The sequence below is a fragment of the Artemia sp. Qi Xiang Cuo genome, unplaced genomic scaffold, assembly GCF_049724085.1.
Source record: "Artemia sp. Qi Xiang Cuo unplaced genomic scaffold, ASM4972408v1 HiC_scaffold_3386, whole genome shotgun sequence".
Lineage (NCBI taxonomy): Eukaryota > Metazoa > Arthropoda > Branchiopoda > Anostraca > Artemiidae > Artemia > Artemia sp. Qi Xiang Cuo.
In genome coordinates, this window is record NW_028300811.1 from 2612166 (window position 1) to 2626204 (window position 14039).

Genomic DNA, 14039 nt, shown 5'->3' on the forward strand with positions numbered 1-14039 from the left:
GATTATTGTAAAATGTACTTGGCAAGTGATGTATTGACACTATTGGACATTGTCGGTAAGAACACGGATAGAATCTATTTGGAATTTTGGGTTGAATTTAGGTTATTGTTTTCAACTCCTCATCTGATGATGGATTTAATTCTAAAAATCAGTAAAGAAGTAATAGGTTTGATAACCGAAGTAGATCAGCGCTTATTTGTAGAAAGATCAGTGAGGGGAGGTTACGTTTTTCACGGGACCGTATCATGAAAATTAATCCAACTAGGCAGAACTTTGCCGACGGTGTAATGTTTGATGCAGTCTTATGGATATGAATTCCCTTTATCCTTCGGCAATGTCTCCATACTATTTGGCGTGTAGTAATTGTAAATGCCGTTAAAATCCTTGTGCTTCAAATTTCCCAAACAGTCACACTTTTAAGATTTATCGATCACGAGAATAGTTTTTGAAATTGACGGTGAAATACTGGTGGAACACGATGATTCGGTAAAAGTTTCGTTTTTCCGTGCATAAATAGACCGGTCACCAAGGACTCTTTGAGTCCATACAGTTTATCTTTGGTGAAGGATAAAGATATGCACTGGACACCTTCAAAGCAAAAACTTATTGCCAACCTTGATCAAAAGCAGAATAGAGTTTTACATCGTCTGCTATTGAGATGGATGATAGCCGTTGGTTTCATGGTCACAAAGATAAATAGAGCCCTCCAATTTGAAGGAAAACCATATTTGAAAACGTTTATTGACTTTTTTGTCTGTAAACGCTCTCCAGCGAAAACGAAGGTTGAAAAAGAAATTTTATAGACTCATTTTAAGTTCTGCCATAGGTAAAATATGCAAAGCGTATGAAACAGGAGTTGATCTGACGTTGTAACCAATCAAAAAGAATGTGCTTGAATCGATGCCAGCCCCAACTTCACATCATTCACTATCATAGACTCCAGTATGGTCCTCCTAAATAGAAAAAACAGAAATGTTGTTTTAAAAAAAATATTGCACGTGGTAGTTCATTAACAGAAATCTCAATGAAACTCATGTTGTCATTCTTTTACAATGTGTGTAAGGTTAAATGGCTGAGAGAGGTGGAAGTTCAACTGAACAATGGAAACACAGATTCACTCTTGTTAAAAGTTAAAACCGAAAATTTACAGAATGATTTAGAAAACTTTAAGCACATTAGCTAACGAATGGATTTTACCAATGGGAATGAGTCCATTTATCGCGAGTTAGTGAAACGCAAGCTCCCAAATCAGTTGTTGATGTTAATTTAGGACACGGAGAGTGATTTAATATCCAATGGTGTGTTTCCAGGTCTGAAGGCGTACTCTGTGGAAACACACAATTATAATATCAAACATGTGTGCAAGGGGGTGCCTACACAGTATGTACAAAAAATATTTTCGACAAATGTCTTATAGAAACTGTGTGGATAGTAGTTTAGTACCACAGGTGAAATTCATGGCGATTCTTTATTTACAATTTAAAAACTACACAGTTAGAGTAGAGAAAAACGCAATGACAGCCATATTGAACAAAGTCTATTTACGTGAGAGTGGTGTGAAGGTACTTCCCCTTGGACAATACTCTCTTTAAGATCGAATTGAATTTATAGACTATAGAAAACAAGTCAGTCAGGATAAATTCACAAAAATCATCATCGATACTACTAGGTGGGTGGTGGGAAGATTCCATCAATGTTGAACAACTGCAGCAGCAAAGCTTATGTATGCAACAGAGTTATTTTTAAAATATTTTAAATTTTTTCAAAGTGCCTCTTGCCCACCTCTGCGATCCCCCACTTCTTAAGGCCTGGCCTTCGATCGCCTCAGTAGCCTTTCCTGGGGTTTGGGTGGGTGTTTTGATTTGATATAGCTAAAATAAAATCATTTAAATATTTATGTTTTTGCCTATAGGAGAATGATGATGTTCAAGGGTCGTTTCACTTAAGAAAGGAAGAAAAAGTATTACATATAAAGTGTTCCGATAGAATTAAACAATGGAATACTTTTTTTAATACTTGGGATCATGAAGCTGAAAGTATCTTCCTTGATTTAGAAATGTACCCTTTTTGTTTTCTTTTTTCAAAAACAAGTGTTTTAAACGTTGATATTATGTAGATTAAAAAGCTAGTTTTATATATATTTATTGTTAAATAAAAGTGCTGCTGCTTTTTTTCTGATGATTAAAAATTTTGTTGATTAATTGTAAAGTGCTATTTTTCTGTTAAAGATATTTATAATAAATAAAAGAAAATGTGATCCTAAATTGTTGATGTTATTATTATTATTATTTTTGAACGGAGTAGTAGGAGTTTGGATTAAGATAGGGAAATTATTTATTCATTCGTCAACTATAGTCTACAGTTAGTTGTAGGTCAGCAGAACTATTTTGTTTTGTTTCGATTAATATGTCAATAAATTGTGTACATGCGTTTTGACCACGACATAAAGGATTCATATAGTACTACAATGATGGAGAATCATTTCTCATTATGTCATCAATTATTTTTCGAGAAAATATCTTCCTTTTAAAAAGATAACTCAAGAAAATCCTCATCTAATATCAAAAATTTATCCATAATCACAAAATTCCTTATAATTTTTTGTTTCCCATAGATCACTTATGCAGTACCAAATAGCAAAAATTGTATGAGGAAGTAGAACTTATTCTCGGCAAAGAACCTAAACAACCAAACTTTAACCTAAATGAGCCTCCTATAAAAACCGCGAACGACATAAACCGCCACCTTAGTTTGATTTCCCAACGTTACGTACCCCTAATCTGGAAAGAATTTCCTCCTAAACCTCTGAAGATAATTTTATAATAATCACAAAATCTGAGATTACAAATAAAATCCAAAAATTAAAAAGAACCAGTATCTGCCCCGTAGATATTCCGATTCGGCTCTTAAAAGATTTCTCCGATAAAATCTCAGAGCCAATCTGGTAGATATTTTTAACAAGATTAAAAAACAGGCAATTTCCCGGTTCTTTGGAAACAAGGTTATATAACTCCAGTTCCTAAAAAAAGGTGCCGTGGTTAATTTTGACAAAGTTAGACCAATAAAATTAACACCACTATATACAAAGCTGTATTATTTCATTTTTTCTGACTGGCCCAAGGTCTCAATTGCAGAACGTATTGAAATCCGACAATTTGGAAATGTATCAAAAGTGTCAACGTTCCACTATCTAGTATATATGTATGACACAATACTGAAAAACCTAAAGACACCAAATAGTTCGGCTAATCTCATCTCAGTTGACCTAGAAAAGGCTTTCGATTATGTTGACCATAATTTTTTAGTTGATAAACTCTCCCATGAATTCCAAATCGACCTCTCTCTGGTAAAAATTTTCTGACTATTTTTAAGCCAACGATCTCAAGTGGTCGATTACAGTAGTATAACTGGACCCATCTTATACAACGTTATGGTAAACAATTTGATAGAAGATATCCCCTTAAGATGGAAATTTGTGGATGATATGACTCTATTAGAGGTCGCCATGAAAAATATAAAAAGTATTCCGCTAGAAATCCTTGAAGATGTTGCAACAGATGCCCTCAAAAATAAAATGCATGTCAACCCATTTAATTCTACAATTCTAACATTCAATTTTCTAACCACAGTCCCCTCATTTACGTCTATTATTTCAAGTGAACTTATGACAAAAAAATAACTTCTAGGAGTAACTACACCTTCCGATCTCAAATGGGAAGCACATATTTCAAATATAACCAAGTAAGCCAAAATTTCCCTAGCTTTCCTTAAGCAATTGGAAAAATATTAATGCCCTGCTTCTCATATTTTGAAATTTTACATATCTTTTATTCGCCAAGCTCTCAAATATACTTGCCTCTATGGCACTTCTCACAAAATAAAAATCAAACCAAAAGGTTGGAATCTTAGTTATTTTACATGTGTGTAAAACTTTTCTTGTCAGTTTGCCATTCTTTCGGTGACTTTAAGGAAAATCTTAAGCAATCAGGATTTTTGGAAGATTTTTTTCTTTTGTTTATTTCAATTTTTCAATTGCAGGCAGTTTCCCCCTCTTATGAAAAGAAGGAAATTTTGATCGTTTTAAGTGAAATTTATTTTATATATTTGAAGTCAAGTTAAAGTAAAAAAACTAAAAAATGTTAAATTAGTTGTTTCATTCTCCAAAACATTGAAAAACCCAAAATTTGTACAATAGCCACGATTACAGAAAAGAAATAATGATGGAAAATTTACATTCTCTTCTATATTAATTTTCTTTTCTTGAAAATCTAAGCAATTTTAGATTTATTTGGGATTTGGTACTCCAAAAAACTGAAATATAACATATGTTCATCAGATGGCAAATGGTCTTCTGTCTGTTTGAAAGCTAAGAGTTGCTTGCTATTTTCCAGTTAGTGTTAATTTCAGTTTTTTAAGTTTGAATTGATTATTTGCCATAATTTCCAATCTTGTTGGGCTTCATAGACATTGAAACGATTCGTATTTTAAATGACATTGAATATTTTCATAGGTTAAAAATTTTATAGTTTTAAAAAAGTTTTGGCTTTAATTCTTAACTATTTAGATTTTGGCTATTTATGTTTTGGAATAAAATTCCCATAGCATGAGGAACAGAATTCAAATTAATAGATTAAAATATGTATATTTTTTGGATATCTAAAGGTTTGGAGCCATTTAGACGCCCAGTGGGTTATAGCCAAAATATATGGAAATTTCAATTGACTATTTCATCACAAAAATCATATTGTGTAATTTTTATTTACTTTAACAGCTTGCTTTTTGGTTTAACTTATTTATTTCTATTGATTACATGAGGTCTAATTCATTTGTAAACAAAACGAGATCTCAAGAGCCAGTAGTACCATATTTGATTCCAGTTGAGATTTTATGGGCTCTAATACTCTGAATGAGGTCTCTTCATATCCCAAAAATATATTCAGATCAACCCAAGAAAAATGACATTTCAAATGAAGAATAAGAATAACATTTTTTAAAACATTTCCTAAATATCAGGTTAAACGTACAGTCCTTTTGTTAGGTTCAGCACCCCTTTAAACATTAAAATGTTATTTCAAATTAATACCTCAGCCCTTCCTTATACCCTAAATTTACGCCACCCTTAAAATACCGATTCATTAAGCTTGTACGGATTTTCTTCTCCATAATCTGAAAATTTCTTTATATAAACTTTATTGACATAGATATTCATTTTATTGACTTAGTGGTTGCAAAATTATGATTTTGCTTTTTAGTTTTTTGTGTATAAATGTGTTTTTACTTTAAAACATTTTTTAGTTGTATGTTTAGCTTTAAACCAGAAATATGTTTCATTTTGTTACAACTCTTAGAATATTGGTTTGTGGATTTTCCACACCATGAAAAACGCAGGTCATTTCAAAAATTATTGAAATTTCAAATTCCATTATGATATCACCTCCTAAATGAATCGCTAACTTCTATAAGTACTGGCGGATGGGTAATGACGTCATGAAAGAGAATACTTGATATATTAAATTTAATCAAGGGTTATATATTTTCGAAAACCTCCCCAAAGATGGCTTTTTGGTTTAGACTTTCTAATGTGCGTTCTAAAATTCATCAATATTTAATCCCTATTTATTTTATTTTAATCGCTAGTGCACATCCTCTTAGCTCATGTCACCTTAGCAAAAGAAGTTTAACGGGGGAAGGACTGAACGAATTTCCTTTTTTAAGAAAATAGATTTTAAAGATATTTGTGATCGTATAAATTTTATTTCTCGTGTATTGCAGAGAAACTATGAGCTAGCATAGAAGGGTTAAAACATACAATAGGAGAATTGCTTTAAAAAAATGAAGAAAATAATTTCTGCACATATCTTGTCCTTTAAATAAGGGAGAGAAGATCAATCAGTAGTTTTACCACCAAAAATGAAGAAATTTGACTGATCTGGGAATGCCAATGAAGTTTTAGACTTTTGTATTTCCAAAATAATCAAACCGCTATAAAAATTTACAAAATGGTTCTGGGATTGCAATGAAAGGGATTGAAGGATTAGATTTGCATCTAATGCTCACTGATTATAGCTATACCATTGGCCAAAAAGAACCCAAATCCCTGAAGCATTAAAAAAAGAACCCGCAGTTATCGTTTTACCCTTTAACCAAGTAAATGAATGCTTTAAATGGAGTGTTTTATGCAGCGGGAACCAAATTTTAAAAAATACTGCTTGCAAGAAACAGCTTCTAGCTTTAAATGGAACGGGGCTAGGTGGGTGTTTCTTCCCTAAAGTTTCGTTCAAAATACTTTGAGAGAAGATAGCCTATTCAAATGAAACCTATCAAAATCTGGGAGACTGATAACTTAACTGAAGGAAAAATCCTCTTTTTATGATACAATTGACAAAAATTATACGGGCTGCGTCTAATCCTTATGTAAAACATTATGTCTTCTTATTGTATGTAAAAAACGATAAAACCATACTTTTATTAACAAGCGAATTTAATTAAAACATACCTATAATAAAAAATATTTCCTAATTGATTACAACAGCGTTGAGGAAAATAGGAATCGCACATGCTGGACAAAATTTCCGAATTAAAGTACCTACCAAAACGGAATTGCACCTGCTGGTTAAAAATTTTCGATGTGAAATACCTACCAAAAGGGAATTATAAGCTCTGGATAGGGATTTCCGAATTGAAAACAGTGACTAACCCAACTTTTATTTTATTTTTCGTTGATGTTTCAAAAATTAAATCACGTTGTTCAAAAAACTCATAGATTTCTATAAAAAGGAAATTATCCAATAGGCTTTAGAGCTTTTGCGGTAAGATGAGGGGGAAGAATGCAGTAGCCAAATATTTGTCCAAATAAACCCTCAATGTTTTTAGTTTGATTTGAATATTCAATTTATTTTTACTTTTTTTACAAATAAATGCATTCCTATATATTGGTATCTGTCGATATCTTTTTGTATAATTTGATAATTTATTTTAATTTTCGTTGTTTTAAATTACTCTTTTGTAAAAATATCTGATTTTTTAAGTTTGAATGAAGTAGTATGACTTAACAAATGCATGTCTTAAGTTTGATATAGCACTTTACTTTTCTTAAATTTTTTTTTCGGAAGATGGTTTAAAAATAAAAAATTGAAAAATTGAATATATTGCTTACTGCTTAAATATTCAACAAATAGTGGGTGAAAATTGCAACTAAAACCAGTCCGTACTATGCAAAATTTACTTCCTAGAAGAAAGTAAAAATTGAGATGAACATTGTTTTGAAACTCTTAAGCTATTAAAATAATTCTTGACTGAACATTTTTTTTTCCATCCACAAGTACCAGCTTAATTTTTTTTTCAAGGACATACTTATGAAGAATTTCCTAAAACATATGCAGATATTACATATTCGAATGGCTTTTTGGTTGATCATATGTTTTGTCCGATAAAGAATCTAGTGTTCGAACAATGGTGTGTTGTACTTTACAATTGTAACAGTGACAGATTTAAAACTATACATCATATATTTTTTTCATAAGAATTACAATATACTGGCTTTTGCTTTTGTTCAATTTTACAGCCTAATTAATCTAATTATTTTTTTCTAGTTGTCAATCCAGCACTTGGTCATATTCCTAATGGCAACATGATAGGCGTAGCATTGAAGATGCAAAATTCAATCACTGGAGATCTGGTTCAAGCTGAATGCTTTCCTGTTTATTCAATCTTACTAGCAGTTAATATTACTAGACTTGACTTATTTATATTAGATGTAGAAGGTGTTGAACTCGAAATCTTGAAAACTATTCCTTTTGATAGGGTTGAAATAGCTGTTTTTTTAATTGAAATTCATGGTAAAACAGAGGAATGGAGAAATATTTTCCACAAATTTATGAATTCCAAAGGATATATTTATTATGATACTTTTCGTAATTATATGCATCCTGGTGATGATATTTTTATACACAATAAATATTTTAACCTTGCTGAAGAGAAGAAAAGGTTAAAAAAGACAAACATAAAAGACATTTTCAATATTTTAACTGGAAAAAAATATTTTGAAGTAGAGACAAGGGAGTTTGAAACTTTTCTTAATTTTTTCTTACCTATTTGGGCAGACATGTAAACAGAAATTTGACAGGTAGAGGGGGATTTAGCTTTGGTGTCGGTAAAGAATTTTAAAGGGCTGGGATAGTTTATCACGTGGTATTATGAGAGAGTATCCCCCAAAGACCCTAATGAGGAAAGATTAAGTCTCGAAACGTTAGTAAAAAATATTATGTCATCTTTTATTCTCTAAGAGGATGGATTAACATTTCTCACCTCTAAAACAGACTGCTAACCACATCCTTTTTTGGGCTGATTATCAAAATATGGTTTTTCCATTGCATATTGTTGTTTTTCTTATTCTACCTGCTAATTCTACAAACTTTCCACTAAGAATTTGGAGACCTCTTCCTTCCTATCAGACTCACAATTTTAGACTGCAATGAATGACTGCCATAAAACTTTAACGTGTTTGGAGAATACTGATTTATCACCTTACATCTTCTTATCAACTTATGTTTCTTATTTCTCATTTTTCATTATTTCTTTAGTAGGAGTGAAAAAACAGAAATTCAATAATAGCTTCCATGTTTTTATCTGATTTTCAAAAGCTGTTTCAAATTATACTTGCTGCCTTTTTTTACTGTCTTGTATCTTTTTTCATATTTTATTACTGGTTTGCTGTCGAAAGAACGCACTTCTGAAATCTCAGGAATTTATTATGTTAAATTTTGAAATCTTCAGGGACTATTTGGATAAGTTTGAAGCATAGTCAATTCAGATTGGACAACAACCGTTAATTTATTTATCATATAATTATAAGTTGTAATCATTTAACTAGAGTCAATTACCGTTTATTTGCTTATTTTTATATTATCAATTACAGCTTAAAAATAAAAGAATCATCTAAATATCTCTTATTACTTGACAGACATTATTTACTTTTAGTGAGGATATCCTTGTTTCCAAGAAAATTATAGTCTAATTGCCTTAAAGACAAGTCAACTATAAATGAACAAGCACTTCAAACCATAGGGATTCCTCTAATTTGCTAACATTAAATAGACGAAACTGGCTATACCTGAACAACCTCAAAAATGTCATTGAAAGAACTGCCATATAGTATCACACATGCAAGTGAAGTTTCATCAAGATGATTGAAAGTTTTCCTCAACAATTTTGAAAAAATAAGTTTTATGGTTGTTTAGGAATTCTTTTCAGAATTTTCAGTGCACGGCCATAACTGAACTTCTGAAAGAAAGAAACCCATATTGGTTTCAGGAGAATGTGCATTCATCAAGATTTAAAATGTGCTAAGAGTTTTTAAGTTTACTAGCACTATCTTCGACAAAGCCAAACACAAATCAAAAAACGTTGCCGCCAGGGAGTAATCTGGAGAATTTATGTACATGATAACTACGGGACAACATGTCTGACAAGAATCCTCATCATCGTGTCCCAGTTACATATATTAATATATATATATATATATATATATATATATATATATATATATATATATATATATATATATATATATATATATATATATATATATATATATATATATATATATATATATATATATATATATATATATATATATATATATATATATATATATATATATATATATATATATATATATATATATACATATATATATATATATATATATATATCTTCGACAAAGCCAAACAAAATCCAAAAACGTTTGCTTACCCCGCCAGGGAGTACTGGAGAATTTGTACACGATAGCTGGGACAACATGTCTGACAAAATCTCATCGTATTCCAGTTACATATATTAATATATATATATATATATATATATATATATATATATATATATATATATATATATATATATATATATATATATATATATATATATATATATATATATATATATATATATATATATATATTGTAAAAGTTGTAAACCTCACCCCACAACTATACTTTACCGCTTTTTGGTTACATAAACACCGATAAAATCTTTTCAAAAACCATTTCAGAGCAAGGAACATTCAAATTGCCCCTCTTAAACCCATTTCCAACTTGGAGTAATTATATTTTTCACCCAAAACTATACTTTACAGCTTTTTGGATACCTCCACACCAAGAAATACTTTTCAAAGACCATTTCAGAGCAAGTTACATTCTCACTGTCCCTCCTAAACCCATTTTTCATCTCGAAGTACTTATCTTTTTCACCCAAAATTGTCCTTTACAGCTTTTGAATACCTCAACACCACGAAATACTTTTCAAATACAATTTCAGAACAAGTTACTTTCTTTATGTCCCTCCCAAACCCATTTTCAAACGTTGAGTACTTATCTTTTTCACCCACAACTATACTTTACAGCTTTTTGGATACCTCAACACCAATAAATACTTTTCAAAGACCATTTCAGAGCAAGTTACTTTCTTAATGTCCCTCCTAAACCCATGTTCCAACTTGAAGTACTTATGTTTCTCACCCACAACTATACTTTACAGCTTTTTGGATACCTCAACACTAAGAAATACTTTTCATAGACCATTTCAGAGCAAGTTACTTTCTTAATGTCCATCCTAAACCCATTTTCCAACTTGAAGTACTTATCTTTTTCACCCACAACTATACTTTACAGCTTTTTGGATAACTCAACACCAAGAAATAATTTACAAAGACCATTTCAGAGCTAGTTACATTCTTTATGTCTCTCCTAGACCCATTTTTAATCTTGAAGTACTTATGTTTTTCACCCACAACTGTAACTTACTGCTTTTGAATACCTCAATACCAAGAAATACTTTTCAAAGACCATTTCAGAGAAAGTTACATTCTTAATATCCTTCCTAAACCCATTTTCCCACCCAAAGTACTTATTTTTTTCCCCCTTAACTGTCCTTTACAGCTTTTGGATACCTCAACAACAAGAAATATATTTCAAATACCATTTCAGAGAAAGTTACTTTCTTTCTGTCCCTCCTAAACCCATTTTACAACTTGAAGTACTTATCTTTTTCACACACAACTATACTTTACAGCTTTTTGGTTACCTCAACACCAAGAAATACTTTTCAAAGACCATTTCAGAGCAAGTTACTTTCTTAATGTCCCTCCTAAACCCATTTTCCAACTTGAAGTACTTATCTTTTTCACACACAACTATACTTTACAGCTTTTTGGATAACTCAACACCAAGAAATACTTTTCAAAGACCATTTCAGAGCAAGTTACTTTCTTAATGTCCCGCCTAAACCCATTTTCCAACTTGAAGTACTTATCTTTTTCACCCACAACTATACTTTACAGCTTTTTGGATACCTCAACACCAAGAAATACTTTTCAAAGACCCTTTAAGAGCAAGTTACTGTCTTAATGTCCCTCCTAAACCCATTTTCAAACTTGAAGTACTTAACTTTTTAACCCACAACTATACTTTACAGCTTTTTGGATACCTCAACACCAATAAATACTTTACAAAGACCATTTAAGAGAAAGTTACATTCTTAATGTCTCTCCTAAACCCATTTTCAGACTTGAAGTACATATCTTTTTCACCCAAAACTGTACTTTACAGCTTTTGAATACCTCAGCACCAAGAAATACATTTTAAATACAATTTCAGAGCAAGTTAATTTCTTTATGTCCATACTAAACCCGTTTTCCAACTTCAAGTACTTATTTTTTTCACCCACAACTATACTTTACAGCTTTTTGGTTACCTCAACACCAAGAAATACTTTTCAAAGACCATTTCAGAGCAAGTTACTTTCTTAATGTCCCTCCTAAACCCATTTTCCAACTTGAAGTACTTATCTTTTTCACCCACAACTATACTTTACAGCTTTTTGGATACCTCAACACCAAGAAATACTTTTCAAAGACCATTTCAGAGCAAGTTACTTTCTTAATGTCCCTCCTAAACCCATTTTCCAACTTGAAGTACTTATCTTTTTCACCCACAACTATACTTTACAGCTTTATGGATACCTCAACACCAAGAAATACTTTTCAAAGTCCATTTCAGAGCAAGTTACTTTCTTAATGTCCCTCCTAAACCCATTTTCCAACTTGAAGTACTTATCTTTTTCACCCACAACTATACTTTACAGCTTTTCGGATACCTCAACACCAAGAAATACTTTTCACAGACCATTTCAGAGCAAGTTACTTTCTTAATGTCCCTCCTAAACCCATTTTCCAACTTGAAGTACTTATCTTTTTCACCCACAACTATACTTTACAGCTTTTTGGATACCTCAACACAAAGAAATACTTTTCAAAGACCATTTCAGAGCAAGTTACATTCTTAATGTCCCTCCTAAACCCATTTTTAAACTCGAAGTACTTATCTTTTTCACCCACAACTGTACTTTACAGCTTTTGGATACCTCAACACCAAGAAATACTTTTCAAATACAATTTCAGAGCAAGTTACATTCTTAATGTCACTCCTAATCCCATATTTCAACATAAATTACTTATCTTTTTCACCCTTAACTGTACTTTACAGCTTTTGGATACCTCAACACCAAGAAATACATTTCAAATACTATTTCAGAGAAAGTTAATTTATTAAAATTCATCCTAAACCCATTTTCCAACTTGAAGTACTTATCTTTTTCACCCACAACAATACTTTACAGCTTTTTGGATACCTCAACACCAAGAAATACTTTTCAAAGACCATTTCAGAGCAAGTTACTTTCTTAATGTCCCTCATAACCCCATTTTCCAACTTGAAGTACTTCTCTTTTTCACCCACAACTATACTTTACAGCTTTTTGGATACCTCAACACCAAGAGATACTTTTCAAAGACCATATCAGAGCAAGTTACTTTCTCAATGTTCATCCTACACCCATTTTCCAACTTGAAGTACTTATCTTTTTCCCCCACAACTATACTTTACAGCTTTTAGGATGCCTCAACACCAAGAAATACTTTTCAAAGACCCTTTCAGAGCAAGTTACTTTCTTACTGTCCCTCCTAAACCCAGTTTCCAACTTGAAGTACTTATCTTTTTCACCCACAACTATACTTTACAGCTTTTTGGATACCTCAACACCAAGAAATACTTTTCAAAGACCATTTCAGAGCAAATTACTTTCTTAATGTTCCTCCTAACCCCATTTTCCAACTTGAAGTACTAATCTTTTTCACCCACAACTATACTTTACAGCTTTTTGGATACCTCAACACCAAGAAATACTTTTCAAAGACCATTTCAGAGCAGGTTACTTTCTTAATGTCCATCCTAAACCCATATTCCAACTTGAAGTACTTATCTTTTTCACCCACAACTATACTTTACAGCTTTTTGGATACCTCAACACCAAGAAATACTTTTCAAAGACCATTTCAGAGCAAGTTACTTTCTTACTGTCCCTCCTAAACCCATTTTCGAACTTGAAGTACTTATCTTTTTCACCCACAACTATACTATACAGCTTTTTGGATACCTCAACACCCAGAAATACTTTACAAAAACCATTTCTGAGCAAATTACTTTCTTAATGTCCCTCCTAAACCCATTTTCCGACTTGAAGTACTTATTTTTTTCACCCACAACTATACTTTACAGCTTTTTGGATACCTCAACACCAAGAAATACTTTTCAAAGACCATTTCAGAGCAAGTTACTTTCTTAATGTCCCTCCTAAACCCATTTTCCAACTTGAAGTTCGTATCTTTTTCACCCACAACTATACTTTACAGCTTTTTGGATACCTCAACACCAAGAAATACTTTTCAAAGACCATTTCAGAGCAAGTTACTTTCTTAATGTCCCTCCTAAACCCATTTTCCAACTTGAAGTACCTATCTTTTTCACCCAAAACTATACTTTACAGCTTTTTGGATACCTCAACACCAAGAAATACTTTTCAAAGACCATTTCAGAGCAAGTTTCTTTCTTAATGTCCCTCCTAAACCCATTCTCCAACTTGAAGTACTTATCTTTTTCACCCACAACTATACTTTACAGCTTTTTGGATACCTCAACACCAAGAAA

General features: G+C 31.6%; 1 protein-coding gene across 1 annotated transcript in view; it reads left to right on the forward strand.

Annotated features, from left to right (window-relative positions):
- LOC148938352 (protein Star-like) overlaps nucleotides 1-8110 on the forward strand; it is a 51444-nt gene extending 43334 nt beyond the window's left edge. Inside the window, exon 2 of the mRNA XM_089107868.1 lies at nucleotides 7593-8110. Within this exon, the coding sequence (XP_088963994.1) occupies nucleotides 7593-8110 (518 nt within the window). The remainder of the gene's footprint in view (nucleotides 1-7592) is intronic.
- Nucleotides 8111-14039: the final 5929 nt, after the last annotated feature.